At 34.1% G+C, this 26265-nt stretch overlaps 2 protein-coding genes across 3 annotated transcripts; one reads left to right on the forward strand and one right to left on the reverse strand.

The window, feature by feature from the left end:
* Window positions 1-16483: 16483 nt before the first annotated feature.
* LOC108994736 (FCS-Like Zinc finger 15) lies at window positions 16484-17066 on the forward strand. The gene is made up of 2 exons (XM_035683781.1): window positions 16484-16629; window positions 16775-17066. The coding sequence occupies exons 1-2, from the start codon at window positions 16484-16486 to the stop codon at window positions 16986-16988; spliced, it is 360 nt and encodes a 119-aa protein (XP_035539674.1). The 3' UTR covers window positions 16989-17066.
* Window positions 17067-19709: 2643 nt separating this feature from the next.
* Window positions 19710-22872, reverse strand: LOC108994837 (dynein light chain 1, cytoplasmic-like). 2 transcript variants are annotated; one of them, XM_018970225.2, is made up of 3 exons: window positions 22565-22872; window positions 22341-22446; window positions 19710-20040 (listed from the first exon to the last, which is right to left on the reverse strand). In XM_018970225.2, exons 1-3 carry the CDS (start codon window positions 22739-22741, stop codon window positions 19958-19960), a joined length of 366 nt encoding a protein of 121 aa, XP_018825770.1. In that variant the 5' UTR covers window positions 22742-22872; the 3' UTR covers window positions 19710-19957. The 2 variants fall into 2 exon arrangements, with proteins under 2 accessions (XP_018825770.1, XP_018825771.1); XM_018970226.2 differs by having other exon boundaries at window positions 22521-22866.
* Between the last annotated feature and the right edge of the window lie 3393 nt (window positions 22873-26265).

A 26265-nucleotide genomic window follows, 5' to 3' on the forward strand; every position in this document is an offset into this window, starting at 1 on the left:
ACACACTCACACTTTTTTATTTTATTTTAATAATTAGTAATTATGTATTCTCTTACCCATCTCCATCATTAGTCCGGTTAAAGTTTGATTCTACAATGTCGACGCATCATGATGAAGTTGCTACGTACAATATCTTTTTTGTAATGTTCCAAGGTAGCATTAATATATATTTATATATATATATATATATGTATATATGAGCAATGCTACGTATAGTTTTTAAATAGGGATTACATTGCAAGTTTAGTTAATTTTATTTTTAATTTTATTCAAAATTACAATAATATCCTTATCAAAATGTTATTTTTTTTCGTTTAATGAAAGGCTTACACATGCTGTCCTCATTTGAAGACTACAAATAAAATTTCTATCTCTATATATATATATATATATCCTCTTTTCCCTTCTTCACAAAAAGGGGTACTTATAATTAGGTCGACTCATTCGATCCACTTTAATTGCAAATGTAACATCATTCTTTTCTTTCCACTCCTTTGCATAACATATTGTTGCATGCCCATCAAAAGGTCTTCATGATCAGCAAGAGATCATCATGATGAATCAACTTCTTTTATATTTATATGCAGCTTGCGACTTAGTAAGTATCCGAAAATGGAAAAATATAGTGATCTTCTAATTGTATGTACTGTGTGTGTGTACATGAATATATATCGATCCTGATGACAAAATCAACGCCGAACCGAACACATGTTGAACAGTGAATTAATAAAGCACGTGCACATGTGGATCGGTATGCATGCATGCATGTGAGTAGGCAGATCTAGCGATATGGAACTAACTCATGAACGTCGTATACGTAGGACATTAATTATATCGATGATCTGTAATGCAGCATCATGCATGCACCTCACGTACGTATGTATTGCCCTAATTAATTACGTACACATGCACGAGATTAATGTAATAAAAGTCGTATATATATACAATTTTCTGCATTTAAAAAATGAGCTTATACGTACGGATTCCAATATCCATCTTAATTTGCTAGAGATGGCCAAAGCAATGATTTTGCAACATCGATCACGTACGTACAGATCATATATATAATCCGAATTGATCATCATGATGATCATATGTATACGATGTATACAGAATGAGTGGAATGACGAATACGACCCTATTGATCACTCGGGTACTTCTTGATCAAAAAAATCCCTCATACAAATAAAACCCAATGGCTAGCTATATTTTGGCGTTAGCTTTTATTGCAATTAAAACCAGATCATCATCGATATCTCATATATCTCATATATATATATATATATATATATATAAATTCTATTTACTGTCCTGAGTGGAGGACTGTGTGTGCAGCCCCATTGATAAATAGGGATAAAAGGAGAAAAAAATATCATGTTAAAAAAGATATTATTGTAATTTTAAAATTTTTTTAAATATAATTGCATAGGCTTGCATGAGCAGTCTCTATTTTGAGACTATATGTAGACTAACTCATATATATATATATATATATATATATATATATATTGTAGATGTAGATCCCGATATTCTGTAAATTAAGGTATTTAAAAGGAAAATTCTATATATTATGTACACCATCATTTTATTTTTATCCCACTATAATAAAGTGACACTATCCATTAACTTTTGAATTATTTTTAAAAAAAGTCAAGAGATCATAATCCAAGCTAGGTGATGGAAAGTGCCACAAGTGGAATATGAGTATAGTATATATAGCAATGCTCTTCTTAAAAAGGTGCATGTGATCGATTATGCGGTATTCCCCCACTTACAACGTATCCCAACTCATTTTTATTTTAAGGAAAGAACTTTCATAAACTAGAAAGTAAAAGGAAATGACTAATTGTGGATCTGTTTTTTTTTTTTTTTAATGATATAATAGTATACACATCATGTGTTAAAACTTCTACTTAATTGTATATATATATTCTCCCCTTGTTAATTATAACCCACATTTATACCATCTTGTCTTTCTAAACATTTGAATGTGAAATATTACCATACTGTTCGAACAGTTTTATTTTTTGAGACGCTATATTTTATCCCAGAAATTCTAGTTCGAATAAATATTTATTTGTCCGAACACGTAAAGAACTGCTTCCATATTTTGAGACGAAATGTAATTTTTGTCTCAAATAACTATTTTTAGGACAAAATTAATTAATTCGTCCCTCAAAATTAAATTTCATGTAGTGAAACTTTATGCTAAATACTATCATTTTTCCTTTACTTCTTTTAATGTACAGATCATCAGCAATATTGGCACCATCAATTGTATCTAATCCAATAAGAATTCATGTTCAAAAGTAAGAAATTGATAATGAAAATGGGGTAAAGGTCTCCGGAGCCAAAACCTCATGACAATCTTTGGAAAGCCTGACCTATTTATACTAATTTCAAAACTCAACATATAATCAGGTAAATTTCAATATTTTCGTAAATGCAATTTGGAGTTTGGAACATAGAGATCCTTAATTAAATAAATGATCACATATAGGATGATTCAAGATATATAGGGACTTCCTATATATATATATATATATATATTTGTACGTGTGTGTATACATGAGTCAATTATTATCTAGGTTATATGTAGGTGATAATGGGACTAAATTATAAACTTGAGATTTCTGAAAATATGAATCAAGGTCTAGATCTGACCTGGCCGAGAGATAGATATATAAAGTAGCTAGATGCCTTACAACATTTATTAATGTATGTATAAATATTTCATAAAATATTAAATGAACAATAAATATTGTAGAACTCATTTTATTTATCTATATATCTCGCTTCTACTTGAGATTTTGAAATTCGGACAAGAACTTGGAGGAGATCTTTTTCCTGATAAAACACCTGCAGGCTAATAATTATGCAAGGATGTAATGTCACACTTGCTTATAAATTATGTATGGAATCATGGCTATGTTTTCAGAGATTTTCTATATGGTAAAACCAAGAAGAAATCATTGCATGCATGCATGCAGTCTCATGTAAAAAAGAAATCAATTAAGAGCTTAATTAATCTACATAACAAATTGTCCCCAATAATGGGCCCGACCAAGCAAGTGCAGCCCACGGGGTACAGGAGGGCCTAAGAACAGTCCGGTGAGGCAAAGTTCATATGAGGATGGGGTGACCCGGGCAAAGCCCAGAGAGGTAATGGCCCACAGGGCCCACACGGGGGAGCGGCACGCATGGAGTGTGGAGCGTCGGATTAAGACAGGAAGCTTGACACCTTAACTGGCCGACGAATCATACTCATAGAGTCAAAGACACTCAGGTCCTCAAGTGCCCACGGTTGGACAAGACTGGGTGGGAGCACCTGACCGTGGCCATGCAGCATTAATGAAGAATGGAGGAGGGTACGTCACTACAGAGGCCCAGGGTTGTTAGCCGCAATCGCCACGATCAGGTATGGCTGGCCTGTCACCTCGCAGGGAGTTGGCAGGAGAACACGGCCTCGATAAGGAGCGACGCACCACGAATAGCCTTACAGGGGACCACCTCCACTAGGCATTCACACATTAATTAGAAGCGTGCTCAAAACCAAAACTGATTTAGGTATAAGAGGTATCCCTCACTATTCCGAGCCTACATTTCTCCTCTTCATTGCAGGAACGGATCAATCCAAAAATGTGGAGTTGCTTAGGCTGTGAAACACGTCATCAACAAATACAAAATGAAAAAGAAGAATAAAAATTAGGCAATACATTCACATGAAACTTCATAGAGTATAGTTTAATGCAAAACCTAACTAAAGATCCCTGCATGTCCAATTATTGAAATAGCTCGATCTAAGAGAAATTTTCGAAATGTACGTAATTGGTTTTAATTTCTAAACCTAACTAAAGAAGCTAGCTAGCTAGCTATAAAGTATCACTACATTAATTAATGTTAGGCCAATGCATCTTCCATTAACGGATCATCCTATATATAAATAAATATCAATATTATAGGCTCAAACTCCACTAAGGATCATCCTATATATATATATATATATATATATATATATAAATATATTATCTAATCTACTAGGTTCTGCGTGCTAAAGGGAATCTTTAATTCTTTTTGTTGGGGATTTTTTTTTTTTCCTGAATCAATATTGTATAGCTTGAATATATAATAATATTATATTGATTCTGCAAAATCCAGCCTTTAAGCCTAATTTAGTACTCCATGCATGCATGCATGTTCGAACCTAACTTCTCTTATGATCTGCATTCCCCTCATTTTCACAATGGAAATTAGGAGACATTTGGACCTCTAGATCATAATTGGCATTAATTGGCTAATTGATTTCAACTTCCATGCGGCCATTACATAAATATATATATTTATATCATAAGATATATAATAATTCATGTTGGCCAAAAGGTGCTCCAGGCCAGCTAGCTCTGTCCAAATTGTCATTTAATTAGCAATATTATTAAATCATTTTGTGGATATATATATATATATATATATATATATATACACACATGCACAATACATATGTAAATTAAGTTACATCAAAATTGTGTACTAGACATTATAAATTCTAGCAATTTTTTTTCGTCGACCACTGATGATCTTTATAGCTTTAGTACCTATTCTAATCTGATAAATTGGTTCACGTGTGGCACCTCCACAGACAGTGAAGGTCTTATGCTGAACCGATATTTTAACTAGGATCAGTGGTTTCGTATATTTCAGATCCTACCACCACCTTATTTTTTAGAGTGGCGTGTGAACTACACACACCTCCACAGACAGTGAAGGTTTTATGCTGGTGTATCGACGCATCATCTGGTTATTACGTTCCTATCTTCCTGCTTTTCCTAACCGATGATCAAGATCATAAAGTGATTGTGAAAGTCTCATACAACCAGTCTAGACAAACAAGATGCAGCACACATCGATTCACAAAGACTTTTAGTCGCAATCTTACACTCAACTTATCGAATTATGCTAAAACCGCTTTAAGCGACTTTCCCTTGGTAAGAAATGGTTGGGAGCCAATTATTGGCTCCGAATCCCTCTTTTTTTATTCCACTTATATTGTATTTGTTTGTTTTGGGATGATTGTTAGGGGCTATCGCCCATTGAATCTAATATCACATAACCACTTAGTTTATCTATGAACTTTCTTTTTTAGAAAAAAAAAAAAAAAACCTAACTCAGACGTTGACCATATCTCGAGAAAAATATATTACACACTACAAGAAAAATGGACTTTTGTGGCCATTTAATTGCGGCGAAAAGGTTATTTGTGACCAAAACAGACTCATTTTGACTGTAAATAGTCATTTCGCTGGAATTAAATGGCCACAAATAAGCAGTTTTCTTGTAGTGACATTTTGATTGATATTTAAATTAGATATATATATATATATATATATATATATATATAGGAGTGAGATCAACGTATCTATATAATATATATATATATTAATTATAACTATGTTCGGTTTTAACTGAAATGGAATTAAGGGTAGAAATGATTGAGAGATCATCTATTTCTATTTTTAATTTTTAATTTATTTTTTAAACTCGAACCTGATCTCGGTAATCTTCTAATTTATTGGTGAAAGGGGTAGGCCAGATTTAAGATCTATAAATTATTAACATCGATCATTTAATTAATGGTCGTGATCCTTTAAGTTTAATTTAGACTATAATCTGCAGCCACTGAAGATGAATTTATTTGGGTTTTATATATACATTAATGGTGAAGAAATTAGTGCTAATATTTACTGAAACTCGTCAAGTCATGCCCATTAATTAATTGTACGTACGTTCAACGTACCAATCAAACATGCATTAATTGCTATTTTTCTTAATTTTATGCCTTATTAATTAATTAATTAATGGAGCATTAGTCAAAGGAAGATAAGAACACAATTAGCTAGGAAACGTCGTGGATCATGTAATATGAAAGTTTACTGGGAATTGCCTAATAATTATAATCTTCTGAATGCCCTTTGAGAAGTACTAGTACTATATATATATATATATATGTTCATAGGCAGCTGGTGATTTAGTTAATCATCTTATTATTATAACCCTAATCAATTATAAGATGCCTGCACGTGACCTAGCTCATGTAGCTGGCATGCACTCTCTCTTGGGTATTCAGATCATACGTGGGATTACCTAATGTCGATCCAACTTATAAATTTTTGCAATTCCCCCATTAAATTGTCTAGTTAATATGCACGTCTAAATTGATCATGCTAGAGCCTTCCCAAATACTTTAATATATACTTTGAAGCCAAGAAGCGAGGCATGTCGATGCATGCAGCATAGGGGTCATGTATTTTGAACATATTTTAGAACTGAATCGGTATACACCAGTTTTGAGAATTGAAGAATCAATACGGCATGAACCACGTCATTTATAATCATAAACTGCAGAATATATATATAAAGCGCCATCAAGCTTGCTAGCAGTTGAAGCAGAGATCTAGATGGTGGCCAGATTGCTAAGAAGGACCATGACCTCTATATATAGCCGTATATTATTGGGAAATAAACCCTAGCTTAATAGTTTTTTATTTTTTTAAATAATGATAAGTTTTCTTTTGTAATATTAATAAAATTTTGCTAAAAAAAATTGCGTTATTAATTTCTAAAAATCTCTTAGGAAAAACATGACTACGAAGACAAGTTTTTAATCTATTTTAGAGATTTTAATTTAAATTAAACTACGTACAATATGTAAACATTTCGTGCTCTGAATCGTATTAGGGAGGAAGTTTATAAAAATTATGTAAGAGATAATCCTGAATCGGTCTAGGCCCATATTCAAGCTTCGGCTAACTGAATAGAGCCCAAGTGGACCAATCCTAATCCACTTATTTTTAAAGAGGGCCCAACAAGGATTGGGCCGTTTAATTAGAAACGTCCACGTGCCCATATCCACGTTGTAAAGCCCATCAGCCTTGATAAACTCTTCTCTAACAGTCTAATGGTTGGTCTTAGCTTAGGCCAACTCCCCCTGGCAAGATTGAGGTCTAAAAAAAGCTACCAACGACACTTCAACCTTTGAAGTTCTCTCATATATAGTAGGCGGAGCAATACTCCCTCACTTCAGAAGCAGACTTCAACACCTTCTCCAGTTTGTCATTACAATGATGCTGCTCCATCTCCAACACGTCTTCCAAAAACACTGAGGTCTAGCCGACCTTCCAATCATGCTTCGAAACCAATCCACGTCATTCTGCACCCTCACTAGAGAAGACTTCTTTGAAGCCAAGGCTCGCTAGAGACCAAATATTTCGACCTTTAACACGATAATCTCTACCTCTTGAATGCACAAGTGGGCACCCAACGCCTCCTATCATTTTTTCTCCTCCACCGCCTCGGATATGACCTATTGGGCTACCTCCATGAATGAACAAGAAGATGGAACTTACTCATCTAAGCTAAATTGGAGATGGGCAACCCATTGGGCCAAAGAAAGTAAATCCTACAGTGAACAATCAGAACTAATTAAAACACACAAGGAAGTAGTGGGGTTAGTCACCAAAGAAAGGAATTGGTCAAATTCCTGAGTAATTCAAGTGACCAAAGGATCAGAAGGCTCGGCCACTAGTAGCGTAGATGTGGCGCCCTCGACTCCCACGTGTTATTTGTGTGGAGTTCGTGACACCAGGATGTTGATCACATGCGGATCACGCATCCTAATGACCAGTGTTCAGAGTGTATACAACATTCAATAAGTGTACAATATAATGCTCGTAGTGCAGAAATAAAAATGTCATTCTTTATTAAATACCAGAATGTTCAAAAATAGTAAAATATCTTTATAAGAATTATACAGTCATCTGACAGATAATTTAAAGAAAACAAATAACATAAGGGGAACAAATCCTATATCGCTGAACAACATATTAGCAAGTCATGCCTCTGGCAAAGCCGGCCCCTCAGGTTTATACTCGGGCTCTGCGTCAGAATCTATGGTACCATAAAACAGAACCGTAGGGTAATACACCATAATGAGATTATGATATCTCAGCAAGTAATTTAACCAAAACAAAACATCCAATAGATTTAAAACACATTAATACAATCACACGTCCACATACAGTCAAATATGAAGAAAACAAAACCACATTCATTTTTTTCAAAAATACACTTTTAATCACTCACGCAAAAAATATCATTTTGGCCCAACCATATCCATTATTTTATTATGCATGCACCACGATCTCTCCTATGGACCGATCATACACCTTGTCTCTCATTGTCACACCACGGGTAACTTCTATGCATGAGACTTCGTAACGAGCGATGCCTAGTTCCACACCCAGCGCGTACATGATCAAGCATCATCTAACCTCACCAGTAAAAGGTCACGGAATCGGTACAAGAGCGTTACCATCTCGTCCGTTCCTGTCGTCGCCCTGCGACAACTCAATGAACGTCACATCAATTTGTTATGCCCCAAGTGACCAGAGGAGCTCTACCAAGATTATGCCCCATCTCGATTTGGGGTCGTGATACACACGTACCCACATAATTAATACCATCAATCCAGACATAGTGATTTCATATCATAATTTATTTAAGACGATAAATATGCATGATAACAAATATTGGATGACATAGTGAATTGCTCATTTATAAATTCACAACAATTATAAATACATAATTTACAACCAACTACACGTGTAATCCCGCCCTCTAATCCGACCCAAGGCCCGAATCCAACCTCAACTGCAATTAAAACCCAACATTTCAACGGCCAAGTCCCAATTCCAACAAACCAACAGTTTATAAATAAATGTCAATTATAGTAACGCTATTTTAAAACTCATGGGTTGCGTTGGAAAATTACATACACACTGTAGGGAAAATTTTGGAAAATCGTGCATAAGGAGGTGTTGACAAAGGTGGCGGCACACGGTGGTTCAAGAGTAAAATAGTGGCCTTTCTGGTGAGTTTCTCTCAAGGAAATTTCGGGCTATGTGAAAAATGAATAAGCAACTCATGACAAGCATAAAAATTACCAAGAAATCGAATGAAACTCAACTTTTATGGACAAAACAGGACATGACAAACACTTCACAAACTCTCGGACTCACCAATAAAATTCACAAAACAATAAACTAAACACCTAAAGATGAAAATCGCTTAAACAAGAGAGAGAGGATGAGCGACAGGGAAGATTTAATTGAAGAACACGTGGCCTATTTATAGGCCAAGTATGGCGGTTCCATTTGCAAATGACTAACACGGCTCGCATGCAATGGAAGAGACGTGTGATGGTGCATGATGCAGAAGGCACTACAAATCGACACGGGGTCAACCATGGAAGCTCGAGGTGTAAGGTGGTGGTGGTGGTGGTGGCTGAAGAGCAACAGCTTGACAACAACCTCTCGGAGTCCATTGCCAAATGACACCGAGTAGCTCATGGAAGAAGGAGGTGGAAAGAGAGAGATAGAAAGAAGGAGGTGGTGGCTTACGGGTTGCATTGCATGGCTATGGTTCAATTGGAGGAGGAAAATGGCATTGGAAGCAGCTGGAGGAGGAAGGAACCCAAAGGAAGAAGAAAGAAAGAAGAATAAAAGAAAGGGACGGCGCATGAAGAACAGGATGAAATCCTAAGGGTTTCTTCAAAACGGCGCCGTTCCAATTAGAAAGGGGCTGGACTACAAAAAACACATTGGTCGGGTCCTCATTACACCTGGGTTGGGACAATTAACTACACGGGTTGGCCATTGGGCTCTCCTAACTCACACACCCATGACCCACAAGGAAGAACACACACACACAAAGCCCAAAAATAAATTACAAAGTAAAATAAATTAAAATAATATTAATAAAATAACACATTTAAATAAAAATATAAGGAATTAAAATACATGAAAATTTAGGGATCTCATAATAGATAGTGGGGGACCTGGGAGGAATTGAAATCTTTCACACAAGTGCCAGGCTCTTAGGGGACTACCTCTAGTGGCAGGAGTTCCGCTTGCGTATCAGGAATCAAAGGTGAAGTCACTAAGGGGCATGCTGTAGGGAAAGATGTTCCCGTAGAGAACAACTGACTGATTCACCGAAAGGTTGGTAAAGGATCCATCATCCCTGCTAATCCTCAGAGCGTTAGTTGAACTATTAGCAGCAGCAACCGTAGGGACCTCCTCCCCGGAAATGACAATGGGCGAGGGTGCACTATTTTGGGAAGTTGCCACCCCGCAAAAATCTCCTCAACGGCAAAGAGAATTTCCTCCCCCAAAGCCATGAGATGTCCTAAGGATGCAAATTAATAAGTGGCAACTTCGACACTCTTTACTGACGTCTTAGGAATGCTTGGAGGAAGCTTTTCACCACCAACTTTCAGCACTTCAAAGATATGCTAAAGGCCAAAGAAGATGTTGACGACTTCAGGTTATCATGTAGTACCTCAAGAAAGGAGCCCGGAAAGATGTCAGAATTCGTGTCAAAAAATGCAGTATCTAACAATGAGTCCAGATCTTGGCCCCTTGGCTAATCACATCAACAAGGTGATTAGGATGCAATGTGGGGGTGAACGTTGGGTCTCTTAACAATTCCCAGAAGAAGGAGTAGTAGGAGGCAACAAGAAGGGTTAGGGCAAGCGTGTGACCACCACGGACTCCTTCACCCTTGATACAGGGTATTTTCCTTTGATGTTCAATGAATTAGGGCAAACCTCTTGCTCCTACAGGCCGGGTGTGCCTCAGATGCGCTGAACTAGGAATTTGACGACCCACAACAAGTAATTGATCTAGTAACACCAAGAAATGGTTGATTTCCTCTCAAGTAAGGAGTACATCGGAACCAACAGAATTTGAGTTTTCTTTAACCTTCACAAGAAACTCACGACAGTTGGCCTTGCTAACGGGAAATTCCCAACCAAGTGTACAGGCCTTGAGGAGTCAACTCCATGGATGGATTCCGTGGAGTTGAGTTGAACGAGAAGATCAAGAAAGATTGCAAGAAGGATTTATGGGAGCCATTGAAACAAGAGAAGTATGAAACACCCAAAGATGGAGGAAATGGAAGGCAAAGGAAAACGAGGAGTAAGGGAATACAAAATGCGAAGTAGGAGAAGTAAAGAAAGAAGAAAAATGATATCATTTATAAAAAGGTGGAGTACAAGAATGCATGCAGCAAGCCAATAAGAGAACAACATGTGGCAAAGAGGCATCAAAAGAGGCGTCATCTTTTGCATTGCACCAAGTGACGGGTGTGATATGTGTCAAAAGAGGCGTCAAATTTCACGCTGCATAATGAGATGAATCAAAGCGTGTCAGATGAATCGTCAAATAGAAGAAACTCATGAATTGTGTGCACTACAAGGCAAGGATGTGTGTCTAGAGAAATGTATTAGATTTGAAATGGGTGAGGTGGAATGAAAAAATTCCTACCAGCACACGTGCGGCAAAAATTTGCGAGGTAACTGTTGGGTACAAATTAGCTGACGGGCAAAGATAGTCTCACATGGGACTCACGTGGTAGAGGACAATTAAATGATAAAGATACGTCAAATGCACCATATGGAGTCAAGGATAAACTCAACTATGTGTATCCTCTAATATCGAGATCAATCTATAGAGATAAACCTCATTAATATGGAAACCTAGTTAACTATATCCAAATGAGATATGAATATACATAGATAAGTTCAAGCAAGATACTCACACCGGATGGACGCTATCAATAGTCGAATCATGCTCAAGCATATCAAATTGAGTACCGAGAATCATGCCTCCGAAGAGGTTTTGTCTTAATAAAACACCTCAATCTTTATAAATAGTTTACCAAGTGTGTGCCAAAGATTCATCCACTATTAATTAGAAAGGTTAACTACTCTATGATTTATCATCAAAAGCATCGGTCCCCCACTAGATTTTTCAAGTTTTTTCTTTTTAATTGCATTTTGTTTGAGTACATTACAAACATGACTAGAAATTGCATAAAAAAAATTAAAAGGTAATGATACATGATACATCTACAACTTTTTTATAACTATTTTATAAATTATTTTAAATCAATCAATATAATTTTACTATTTTTTAAAAATAAATATTTTACATGACTACCCTTCATCATAAATAAAATTATAAATTAATTATAAATTAATGGTAAGTTTAAAAAATAATTATAAAACCCAAACCCATATGCGGGCTGAGTTCAATTAAGTTGAATCAATAAATAGTGGGTGCAAATTGGTCGGTCTAGTCCAATTCAGCGATGGACCGAACATTTTCGATCCATTATTTTCCGGACTGGACCGAACACCCTTAGAGACCCGTTGGTACATTCGGTCCGGTCTAATTAATTTTTTTTTTAGTTTTTTAAATCAATTAATTTTATTTAAAATACTAAATTAAACTAAATGACTTATTAATGTGTATTATGTAACAAACTCAATAAAAAAAATATTTTATATGGTCAATGATAATAAATTAGATGAAAATTATATTGTTAATTTATATAATTACTATATAATTAACTAATTGATACTATATATTAGTTAATTAATAGAATATTAACAAGTGTTAATAATATAATTAAAACTTTATATTGTTAATAGTGATAGGTTAGATGAAGATATTTATAAAATATTGTTAATTTATAGAATATTTACAAGTACTAATAATATAGTTAAAATTTTATATTGTTAATTGTACAATTATTATATAAATAATATATATAAACATTTTTTTTTCATTCAGTCTAGTCCAGGATGAAAAAATTCTAGACCGTGGACCGGACCGAAACATTTCGGTCCTCTAAAGACTAAAACATGGATCGAGACCAACCGGTCTCAATCTTGATCTTGTTTTCAGTTCAGATCGAGACGGTCGGTCCGATCTATCACCCCTAATTATTAAACACCATGTATACTAATAGACGAAAGTAATTTATATAAGGGTTTTGATAGATACAAGCGAGTTCGTGCACCATATCGCGTACCGATGATTTTTTTTATTTAAAAAAAATGAAAAAAAAAATTTAAGAGAAGAAGAAAATCTCATATATTATAAAAATTATTTTCATCTTTAATTCACATCGTTTTGTTAAACATATATATTATATATTAATATTAGTGCACGAATTGGTGCACAAACTTACTTGCAATAAAATTTTTCCTTTATATAATATTGATGAGCATTGATGAGGTGGCTGGTGGGTATATGTAGGTATGTTGGAGAAGTGCCAGCAGTCTCTTGTGGCTTTAGATATAGAATAATATTAAATACAGTTATAAATTATGTAAATATCACGTATTTATTTTATAAAAAAGTGAGATTTATTTTTAAAAAATTAATTTTTTTACATAAATTTCATATTTATTTATTTTTTTAAAAATAATATAATAATAAATAATATATACATATTTTATAATTACAAATATCATTTACATATATATTTTTTTTAACTGGTGATTGATCACTGCGTATTTGTTACTAGCGAGAGAGAGAGAGAGAGTGAGAGAGAGAGGAGCTGGGAGGTAAAAAGGAGCATGGTTGGCCTCGACAATCGACATGACCTCATCACCCTCCTCATTGTACTCACCTGGACTCAGACTCACTGGATGGAAGAAAGAAAAGAAAACGTAATGTTGTTTCGTCTTTACAGCTGCCTCCTGCATGCATGCAGTACTGCTATCCATTATTTAACCTTCCTTCCGATCACCCTCATCACAGCGTCATCATCTACGGCCTGTGCCTATCTTTCTTTTTCAACTCTTCCACCTTCAACTTCCATTTTTCGAAAGAAAAAAAGAAAAAACTACTAATTGCCTCGTCTACTCCAAACAAGACGCACTTTCATGCGGCCACCTAATTTGTTAATTAATTATTAAACCCGTCTCTTCTTGGAACTATGTACATGATATTCTTGTACTGGTGCATGTGTGTGGCTTTTTCCAGTATATTCATTATACAAAGGGTTTAAATATGATCGGAGGCTAGCTACGTATCACTCGATCGTTTAAATATGAGCTATTTTTCAGTTTTTTATTTTCAAATTTTATCAGTTTAAATCGATCACTAATTACTAATATAACGCATTATAATTAATTTATATATTAATCATTTAAAACATATTACATTAACAAGTCATGTAAATAAAATCATAAGAATTTAAGATAAAAACAACGTCATTCGTTAACGAATTTTAACGTCGTACTTATAATTATCACAATCCAAAAGAATTTTAACGTAGAAAGAATTTTTTGAAAAGCTGCTTTAAGAAGGCTCATGATATTTCTCTCAAGACAAGTACTTATGTATTAAATTACTGTATCCATTTTTCTTTATAATTTTGGAATTAATTGTAAAATTAATACTTGAGTTTTCAATTTTCACTATATAATTAAATACTTAACCAATTAATAATATCTCAATCAATTTTTTGTAAAAAGTTTTATTAACCAAAGCAATGCCTAATATATATATATATAGTAAGATTGATCATGTGGTGGATGAAACTGAAAGCTGGTGATCATGATCAAACAAACCCCTCTGATCCGAGATTAATGTTTTGCTTTGTTTGCCGATCGATCGAGTTAATTTCGTCTTTTGAGAAAGAGAGGTTCGAAGTTGCTCATGTAGATGATCAGAGTCAGGATATTGACAGGTACATTCGTATGGAACTTATATAGTACTAGGACTGCTCTGATCAAATAATTAAGATAGAGATCAGAATCCCAAATCATGCATTTTGTGATAAAAAAGAATAATAATATTAATTGATGCGTCATTTATATATATATATATATATATATATTATATATATATATATATACTAATTAATTGACTTTTTATTTAAATAATCTATATATATATAATCACTTAGAATAACGTTTAATACAGTACTACTTTCGAATAATATTGATCCAAAATAGTATGCTTAATATTTTGATTTCAAATTGTATTTATTAATGGACCGGCAGTCTTCCATATGATCTTCAGTACTACGTTTAATACGTTAACGTTATATATATCTTCCATATGATCTTCAAATTTATAATATGGTTCGATTTTCACATGACCAAAAAGCTCATCACAATCATGCACTTATATATAATATAACCACCATGAAGTGGATATCCCGTGAATTGAATAAAAATAAATAAATAAACTATGGAATATTGGGGGTACTAGATCACTTTAATTATAATGGACCCCCTAACGAACTAGCTAGCTAGATGCATGGGGAAGATGAAGATAAGATACATCAATGATCAGGAAATGTTTGTAAAACATGAAAGTGATCAAAGCATCCCCTACATATACATATATATCATCATATATATTAATCCGATCTATATATATATATATATATATTTAGTTTCTTGTAGGTGCTTTCTTGTACGTGGTCAAAGAACATCATGATCATCATCATGAAAGTAAATGCATCATGTATATATAGATGTTAATATATATATATATAGTTATATACGGGTTAGGCCCAGTCATGATACCAATTAAGTGCAAAAATAAAACCTATATATATATATATATATGAGCCTCCAGTGAAGAATATGTATAGCCATGCATGTGTTACTCTGCATATGGTTAACATGTTCTCAGATTAGGTTAGGTGTAACGTTAAGATTACAAGCGGTAAGGATCGTAACAGCAAATGGTAGGTATAAGGTACCGCGTGAGATTTATGTGTGTATGTATGTGTGTATGTAATTCACAAATAGATATTATAAAAAATAGTAAAGTTCATGACTAATATCATGAATTAATGTGTAGTGTATCAGATTGGTAAACCTTTTTTTTAGGGCAGGTTTGGGGCACAAGACAAAATCTAAAATTCTTATCTCAGCTCATCTTATCATTACACTTTTTTCAGATCTCCATATAAAATATAATAAATAATTCAACTTTTTCAAATCTCAATACACATTTTTTAAATTCCAAAACAATAATAATATTAAAACATAATATTTTAAACTTTAAAACAAAATACAAAATTCTCATCTCACCCCCCAAACCTGCTCTTAGTGTAAAACAGATCTACTACTATACATGCATGCATGCATGAAGTACTGCAGTTGTTGTGTTTAAGAAAGGAACATATATGATGCATGCATGTCTACTATATTATATACATACATGATTATAAAAGGCTTTCATCATGCATGTGGGCTTGCCTCTGAATTTCAGTTCCCTGTAAACTCACGACAAGTCCTGCATGCATGCATGAAGTGCAGTACTTCATGTTGTGTTTTTCAGTTTTACAAGAGATCATCGAATGTTTTAAGAAACACAAAGACCAAACCAGAACAACTAAATTAAAGAAGCTGTCTTTGCTACTATATTAATGTCATGTAATCAGCTTATAATATTTATATATATATGTGGTATCTATTGGCTCATATATATCTCCTGAAAAACGACAGCAACTTGGTGTGTAATGTGTTTTCAGGACACTTGGATTTACAGGAAACTGAAAACCAAAGATACAAAACCCTAGAACAGTTTTTTTGGCTTTGGGAACGAGACATGCAATGAACAAGCCCTTATCTCCTTCTGATCTCTCCTCCTCTTCCTGTAAAAACCTCCATTCGCTAATTCCTCCAGGACCCACTTTCCTTGACCAGTGTTTTCTCTGCTACGAAAACCTCTTGCCTGGAAAAGACATCTACATGTACAAGTAACCCCCCCCCCCCCCCCCCCCACCAACCAAATCTGTCTGTCTGTCTCTCATGTTCTTCTTTGGGGCTTTCTTGGGTTTATTTGTTTTGTGTTAATGTTTTAATTTTTGTTGTAATATATTTTGGTGTATATGCCTTATGCAGAGGGGACAGGGCATTTTGTAGCGTGGAGTGCAGGTGCAGACAAATTTTTATGGACGAGGAAGAGAGTCTTAGCAAAAACCACTGTTCATTGGCTGCCATGAAACCAACTTCTTCGTCGTCGTCTTCTACTTCTTCATCTTCTTCTTCTTCTTCCTCCACGGCTCGTCGTCAACGCAAAGGGGCAAAAATCCGAGCAGGCGGGTTTGCGTACTGACTACTGAGAGAGAGTATTATGAAACTGAGAAAATGGATTTTTTTTTTCTTTGGAACTGTAATCCAGTGTTAACCTGATCCGTTGATTTTGTATTGACATTGATATCCTTTCTATTTTTATTTTCTTCTTTTATCAAGCCATATGTGATTCATTACCCCCAACCCCCAAACACATATACGAGGTCATTAATGGTATTTACTATATATGAGCCGGTTTAGTTAGTAATATCACACATCATATTTTATTTTTTATCTTTTTGTTTTACTCTTGCTAAATAAAAGAAATTTTTCTCATTTATCCACAACATATTTAATAAGAAAAATAAATTAGGTGTGGTGTAGAAATATGAGTAGAATTTCCTATATATATAAAAAATAAATATTCTCATCAACTGAAACTTACACTCCACACCCTACATTTGAACCGAGTTCACTAACAAGTGAATCAGTTCTGAATTTTTTCCCTCCTTGTTGAAGAGAGAGAACTGGATGAGAGAGAACTTAAGAAGAGAATTGGATGAGAGAGTTAGGGGTTTGATGAGAGAGAGAGCTTGAGGAGAACGAGAGGTCGAAGAGAGAGAAGTCGGAGAGAGAGGGGTTGAAGAGAGAGAAATTGGATGAGAGAGCTAGGGATTTGGTGAGAGAGAGCTAGGGGGTTTGATGAGAGAGAGATAGCTTGAGGAGAGAGCTAAGGGGAATAATGATAGAGAGAGCTTGGGGGGGAGAGAGAGAGCTTGTTCGATAAGAGAGAGATTGAAATTAGAATGATGGGCCTGTGATGAGTCTGACATAAAATAAAAATAAAAACTACGTCAAGTGCGAGATGAACAGTAATTAATATATAATATATCTCATATAAACATGGTGCTCTTTAGAATGAGAATGTGTGGTTTTTTTATTCTTTGTAGAAAAATGAAAATGCAAAGCCATTAATATTGTTTCCTCGGATGCTGGTCTTTATTACAGTTTGTGAGGGTGAATGTGTAGCTAAGGTACCTAAAAGTAGAAGAGTGCTTTAATGGAGGTAGGGAAGATGGTCCGTAATTAAGGAGAAATATGCTATATAAAAAGAATAATTATACTTATTATCTCTACACACTACACACATTACACATATTTTATTTTTTTTTTTATTTTTTCTATAACAAATATATAGTATATGGAAGATAAGTAAAACAATTCAATTAGTTTAATCAAAATAAAATAAAATAAAAAATAATAATTTTAAAATATGTAAAGTGTATGGTATGGGATGATGAATAATATTCCTCATATAAAATAGAAATGATAGTAACAGTCGTGAGTGCGTAAGCGTCATGCAACATTTTGAAAAAAGTGAATAAATACGGAATCCACGTAAAAGGAAATTAATTTTTTAATAGTGGATCTCACTATTTTTTCAAAGTTACTGTACGATATTTACGCATTTCACGATTATATGTAACATTACTTTTAAATTAAAATTAAGGTGTTTATAAAACAAGTAGAACTGTATTGATATCCCAGAATATTTTCCTAAACCTATAGCATTTTCAAAAAAAAAAAAAAAACATAAATATCTTATATCAGTGTAGCGGTTACCACCACCTCTTCAACAATGTGTCACGCAAATGCCATTCTTGAAGTTCTGGAATTAAAACATGGTGCTTGATTTGATTGGAACATGTCCATCACCAGGAGTGTTCTCTCTCTCTCTCTCTCTCTCAAATGGTGTGATTTATAATAGAACGCACGAATCTCATCTCTTTATTATAATTTTTTTTAATTTTTATATAAAATATAATAAATAATTTAATTTTTTTAAATTTTAAAATAATAATAATAATAATAAATAATATTATAATATTTAACTTTTAATTTTTATCTTATCTTAATTCACTTTTCAAACCGCATAATTTGTGCATGGCCCTGAATTCAGGAAGTTGGTTAGATTTGGGGTTTTCTGTTCTCGCCCCACAACTTCACAAGGTGGGCCTGAAATAGATGTTCAAAGCATAGAATATAATTGGGGAACAGGAATTTGAAGTTTTGGACCACAGAATCTATACTCTCCGATGTGGGCATGCAGTACCTTAAAGTTGGAACATGGAACCCTAGAAAGAGTACCATAAGGAGGGAGAGAGAGAGAGAGAGAGAGAGAGAGGGGTGTACTAAAGGACTAAGGAGGGGTTTACAATTTGTTTGTCTTTACGCTCTGTCACACGTCCATTTTACATTAGTGGAAAAGGACAGAGGCAGCTGTTTGGCTCGCAAGATGAAAATGCCTTTTCATTTCACTTTTGAGAGGTGGAGAATGCTTTGGTTCTGACAGTGTGAGAACTCATTGTGCCACCTTGTAAAAGGGGGGATACGTTCTTCTTAAGCCACGCCAAATCAGATTTACCCCATTGCCTCATTCAGCCTTTTGGAACCACGTATAATATACACAACATCAATCAAGATCAAGGCGCACTAGGTACAGTTATAAGCTTGAATATCCAGTATATCTAGGAACACAAAAGCCATCAAAATAAGGTTTACATTTCAGGCTAATTAGCAATTCTCTAGGCTGGAATATGGCTGAAAAAGCTTTCATCGAGGTATCCTACTGGGTTGGCCTCACTGTTCTTTATATTTTTAGACCTGGGGATACTTTTGCCACAACTATAAGCAGCAAAGATGGAAGAAGTCAGGCCATTCATCCAACCTGAATGCATATTAACTTTAAATTGGACAACAACAGTTAAACATAGATATGCTTTGATACCCAATGCACTAATTCCGAATTGCACTCGAGTCAAGAACACGACTGCTATCCAAAGTTAAAAGCCAATTGAAGTTATACAAGATATACAAGTTGAACACAGGAATGTCCTGAAAAGGTTTGCATGCTAGTGCTTTCAATTAAAACAAACAGGTTCTAATTACAGTGTCCTAATCACGGATTTTTCATGATCGTTATCACCATCATCATAAACGTCATGATGACAATCATCCAGACTTGAATAGCAAAACAGCCTTCTGATCCAAATAGAAATAGATGAAGTGGTTTGTTTCATGAGTCACATAGGAACCTGCACAGAAAACAAGTATGTCCACACGACTCAGTTTTAAAAATAGGCAGCGGTAGTTCCAAGTTTATCAAATATCTAAAACAATATCAAAATGGTAACAATAACGTAGGTGTATTTGTATTGGTGAAGCAACAATGAAGGGGTTTCTTTTGGAAGTCCAAAAATGTCAGCAGCTGGAAGGCCATAGTCACTAATAGAAGCAAACCAAAGCACTTGCCTGTAACATATAGCATCCCCCCCCACACATCAACAGAACCTTGAAAATTAAGGGTCACTCTTATCTTGGTAACAGTCAGTCAAGACTTTGCATGGAAGCAGATCTGCAGCAACTACTTAGTGCTTGTAGATAGAGGTTCATACTGAAACCGGCTAAGGAAACATGACGAGCTGACAAGCTCGAGTCTCCCCAAGAAAGAGGAAACGTATTGATTGTGGTTTCTATATGTCATGGCAGAGAAGATGACCAATGATAATCACCAAATAATAATAATAATAATAATTAGCAAGTTATCTGGAAGACGTTACTTAAACACCAACTCAGATTTGATAGTTAAATATCACTTTAAATCAATACCTGTTTAATGGTAAATCAATATTTGACATTCAAGACGTATCCCATCAATCATACCTTTTCAAAAGACAACCCATCTATGCTCACATACAGCTGGAAATACTGAAACTAAATTTAAATGCTCCGGTTAAAGAAACAAGATTTGATATTTTTCACATGGTGATTTTACAGTGTCCATGCAAATGCAAGTTTTAGAACAAGCCATGCTAAAACTGCATGATACAGAGAATGGCCTAAATTTTTTATTCACTTGGAGCTACTCACTACCAGCACTTGATATATCACTCTTTATCATGCCTAAAGACAATGATAACTTCAAAAATGTGCCATAGTAGTACTAGAAATATAACTTACATAGAGATCTAGGCAGACCGCAGACATGCTACAAGCAGGGTAGCCTATTGCCTGGCAGTGCTATCGCAGACCATATACAGGCTTGGATGGCAAGTTTCTATACTCAACATCATAGGACCATAGAAATAGCATACAGAGACACGTAGGCAGACATACTACAAGAAAATCACAGCATGATGGTTGCGTATTGCTGATAGTGTATCACAACCCTTATATGGACTTGGACTGCAAGTTCTTATGATGATTTCTACGATCTGAAACAAATTCAGCCCTAAGCACACACCAATGTCAAGTAATGCAATAACATTAATTTCCCCCTCATTTATGAAATGGAATTATGATTTATTTTAACCAAAAACTATCATTCAATGCCCCTCCACATTTGGGGCCTTCCAAGCATAATTGCAGTATAGGATTTACATATCATTGGATAGAGAAAAAGAAAATCCGTGGTTTCATGAACTGCAACAAGATCTGAACTTGTTTTCCGTCACACTTAGGATGCTAAAAACATCAATTGCAGGGTCTAGCAACGAGTAGGATTAAGGACTATGAATAAGGTAAATCCAAGATCAAATGCATTTAGAGGTTTTTTTACTACGGTTTCTCATAAATAAATTATTAAGATTTTGTTTTTTCACACCAAGTCCAATGACATCAGCTCAGAGTTAGTAACCTATCAACTAGGTTCTGCTTTCAAAATTTCTACTAGACGCACAAAAAGGAAGTAAAGACGAAAGACCAAAGCATGCCTAGATTAAAACTAAAGAGGGTTAAGGTGAGACCGTCTCAACATCCAAACTCCATTGAAACACGGATAATTTTCAATTTCAAATTTTCAAAATTTTCATCTAATAATTACTTAATCATTATAAATTTCTCAAACTTCCAAACAAAAAACAAAAAACAATTCTTTTTCAAATTCCAAAACAAAAATAATATTTTAACAATTTTTAACTTTATAATTTTTTTATTCCAACTTTTTCTCTCATTTTCCAAAATCTCATAAAACACCTTCACTTAAATTATTTTACTACTATTCACAGATTTTTCATCTTTATTTCATCTCATCTCACATCCAACAAGGCCTAACCCCAAAATAGGTAAAAAAAGATTCCCTTGCATCAAAATCAACCACTACATATATAAAAGTAGCAACCACATTCCCAGCATCCGATCGATAACTTGAGGGTAGATCTATTTGCATAAGTCATATCGAACAATACAAAGTACCCAATAACCAAAACAGAACTTAAACCACAAATCGATTCGATAAACATACCATCAGGTAGAAAACTGAATCTGAACAAAAACCCAGAAGAAAACAAAAAACAAGAGACGGAAAGTGCAAAAATGGAGGAGAAGGGAGGGTTACCAAAGTTACGACCAACGATGCAGTGCCAGGTGGAGCCGTGCCGCTTGTCGAACTCCTTCTTAATGTGCTCCGCAACGTCCTTCTCCACACCGTGCTTCTCAAATGCCTAATGGAACCCAATTCCACATTAAACACGAATTTTTTCTTTTTTCAAAAGATGAAAAGAAAAAAGCAAAGAACCTCAAATTTAAATATATAAAATTAAGTATCAGAGAAGAGCTGACGGCGATGGCGGTGTCGATGGCCTCCTTCTGCACGTCGGGGAGCATGTCGGCGCTCTTGATAATGACGCGTTTATCAGGGAGAGGAGTTGCCGCCACCGAAGAGGGAATCAAGTCGTCTGAGATCGGAGACTTGATCAACAGACCTCCCGGGATGATCCTCTTGGCGTCTTCGTTCATTTTGCCTCCGGCTTTCCTCCCTCTCGCTCCTGGCCCCTGTCCACAGCAAATTACCACTCTCTCTCTCTCTCTCTCCCTCTCCCTCTCAATAAGTACTCTTTTCGCCCTGGGTATGTATGGTTTTACTGGCTTCCATATGTAACAACGTTTAATAAGTGTGACCAGATATTAAATCTGGATAATAATATAATTTATTGGAATAATTACCGCAAATGTCTGAGTTCCTAAATAACAGTAAGTTATGTTTGAATTTAGTTGCCAATAATATTAGATATAAGATTCATGCACTATCATCCAGGAATCGTGTTAACTGTTTATAAAAAAAAATTATAAATTATGTTTATAAAATAAAACAAATCTATAAACTACGCTATCATCTTACTCTTATCTCATTATAATAACGTGACATTTTTTATTAATTTTTAATCTATTGTTTTATAAAATAAAAAAACATCTAAAAATAATGAAAAGTGCCACATCCATAAAAATAAAATGAAAGATATGAGTGCAGTATGTGAAGCATACATAAATCACTTTTCTAAGCGAGAAATGTTATGTATTATCTTAACATATGTAAATTATGCACATTCTCTTTGAATAAGTGGAACAAATCTGAGACCCATGTAAAAATCTACTTTAGGGGTATAACTGCTCTGATTCGGTCTGGTTTTTAACATATTTTAAAACCGAACAGGTATACACTGATTTTGAGAATTAAATAACCAATACCGAATCGATTCATCACAGAAACCTAAGCTTTCGACTTTATCGATTTCGGTCTGGTTCGGCCTAGTCTTACCATTTTTTTTGTGTAATTCTAATGACGAAAACCTCACAAAAATTCCTAGAATAGAGAAAGATAGCAAGAGTTGTGCTCAATTATTTACCAAACTAAAAATATATATAATTAAATGTGTAAAAATGTATTTATAAAAAAATAATATATATTATAATTCATTATGCCATAAATCTTATTTATCCTATATATATATATATCAAAAGTAGGTCTATATTAATAACTTAATATTAATGTTCATATTTAAGATTAAAAATTTATGTCATATTAATTTTAATATTCTCTGTTCTAAAATTAAAATTTATATGTTATATCAAATGTTATAGCTTATATTAAGATTTATAAAATTAATTTTATATTATTAGACATGAATAATAAGATTTTAAAATTTGATACTATATTAATTAGCAATTTAGCATATAATATATATAATATGATATAAAAAATATATAATATAAAAAGTCATATAAATAATATTTTATAAATAATATAAAAAGTAAAAAAAATTATATATATATATATATATCTCATTATACTTAAAAGTCTCTATTGCTCGATAAACAGTAAGATGAATAGTAATCTTATTTTACGCTTTCCTTCTTCGTCTCTCTTTACATCCACACAACACTACTCTTCACAAAATCAACACAACAGATTTCCAAATTACCACAAAATATCACAAAATACCACAATAAATCATAAAATCACAACAACAGTTCACAAAATCACAACATAAAATATCACAAAATCACCGCAACAGAGCATGGGGTAGTCGTCGGAAGAAGGAGAGTTCGATGGTGGTGGTGCAGTGGCGTGGGGACAACGTATGGAGGTGGTATAGTGAAGAAACTGTGTGAGACCCATTCGAGAGACGAGGGCTGCCATGGGTGCTTTGACGGTGGCTTGGGTCCATGGGGATGGTCACCGGAGGAAGAGGAGCTCGATGGTGGTGGTGCGATGGCGTGGGGATGGCGTACGATGGCGCTATGCTGGAGAAAACGTGTGAGACCCATTTGACAAAGGGAGTTGTGAGGATAATAGGGTTGCTGTGGGAGCTTCGATGGTGGCTTGAGTCCATGAGAGTGGTCGTCGATGGTAGGGGAGCTACTGGTGGCCGACAGTGGCTGAGTTGCTTGGAGAGAAAGAATCAGCTAAGGGGGGCCTGCGCACGGTTAAGAAGGGAAAAAGAGAGAGAGGGAAACGCACGTATAGACCTGAGGATTAGAGAATTTTTTCCTTTTCCTTGCCTTGAAGCCGACGGGTATGATGGGGGTAATAAGGATGGGGATTAAATTTGGGAAGATATTTCCCTTACCTAACAAATTAATGGCTAGGATTAAAAGAGCTTTATACTTCAAATAAATAAAATAGTAAAACTAAGGGTAATGTTGTAAAATCATATAATTATACCCTTCCATCATTTTAATAAGTCCCATTTTATTTATAAAATCACATTATTTTAAAATTAAAGATCTTTATTTTAAAATACATAAAAGAATATTTCATTTAAGGAATTAATCAAAATTACATAAAAAACTATTATTTATTAAATATTGAAGAAAAGAAATTGAACAACATCGCATTGAGATCTCGACGCACGAACTCTCTTCTATAGTTCTATAGTAAGGGATGTAACATAATTAAAAATATAAATTCTAAGTACTTAATGTACAAATTAATATATACTTGTGACGCGTTGCCAGATCACAATATATATGCCTCATCCACGACTTAATTTACACGATGATCATAAAGAGGTGTCATGCATTGCATGGTCTGTCACAAACCGGCCAGCCAACATTTTGACCTAATCTTTTTGTTAAACTTGTATTAAACAAATTTAGCAAAATGATCAATTTGTAAAATTTGTATTAAATTATAGCGTATTTTGAATTAATCCTTTTGTTTTCTAATCTATCCAAACATGTAATTATTATACTTTACTAATGTATCATTATCCAAAAATATTTGTTAAAATTTGTTAGATAATTTATTAATCATTTTTCTTTTGTAAAAAATCTAAATTAGGCAAACGTCTCTTCTAAGAGCATCCACATTGGCTTCTTCAAATAATATTTCATTTCTAAATTTAATTAATTTTATCAATAGTTGGCCCATATTGAATTAGCCAAACACTGGTTTTGCAATGAAAATGTGTCTTTGGCATATTAAAAATAAGTCATGCTAGGTTGCTGTCCAACAATGATTGTTGAGCGTGCCGACTAACACAAATTTATATTTATATTTTTTTCTTTTCATATTTTTTTAATATATATTTAAATATTTTTAAAATATAGAAAAAAAATATATCAATACATTAAAAGCCACTTCCTCAATCATAGTAAAAAAAATTTAAATACATGAGCAGTCAAAATGAAAGAACAAACTCAGGCGGTATACTAGCATTTTCCATTAAAAATACATGTAATATACCATGTAACCGTAGGTTGCAACTTGAATGAGTTATATTATTCTCATTTACTTGAATTTTTTTCTTGTACACTAGATGTTTATATTTTTAGACAATTTATTTTAAAATAATATAGGATAAACGTACCTCGCACGTAGCTCTATCGCGCGTGTGTATATCTATATATATATATATATATCTCAACCGGACCCATTTTGCAAAATTAGAACTGGTACCGAATTGAACTAATTTTACACCGGATTGAACACACCGACATGGTCTGTTCCACCGGTTTTCCTATTTTTTTTTTAGTTATTC

Source organism: Juglans regia, chromosome 12 (assembly GCF_001411555.2).
Source record: "Juglans regia cultivar Chandler chromosome 12, Walnut 2.0, whole genome shotgun sequence".
NCBI lineage: Eukaryota > Viridiplantae > Streptophyta > Magnoliopsida > Fagales > Juglandaceae > Juglans > Juglans regia.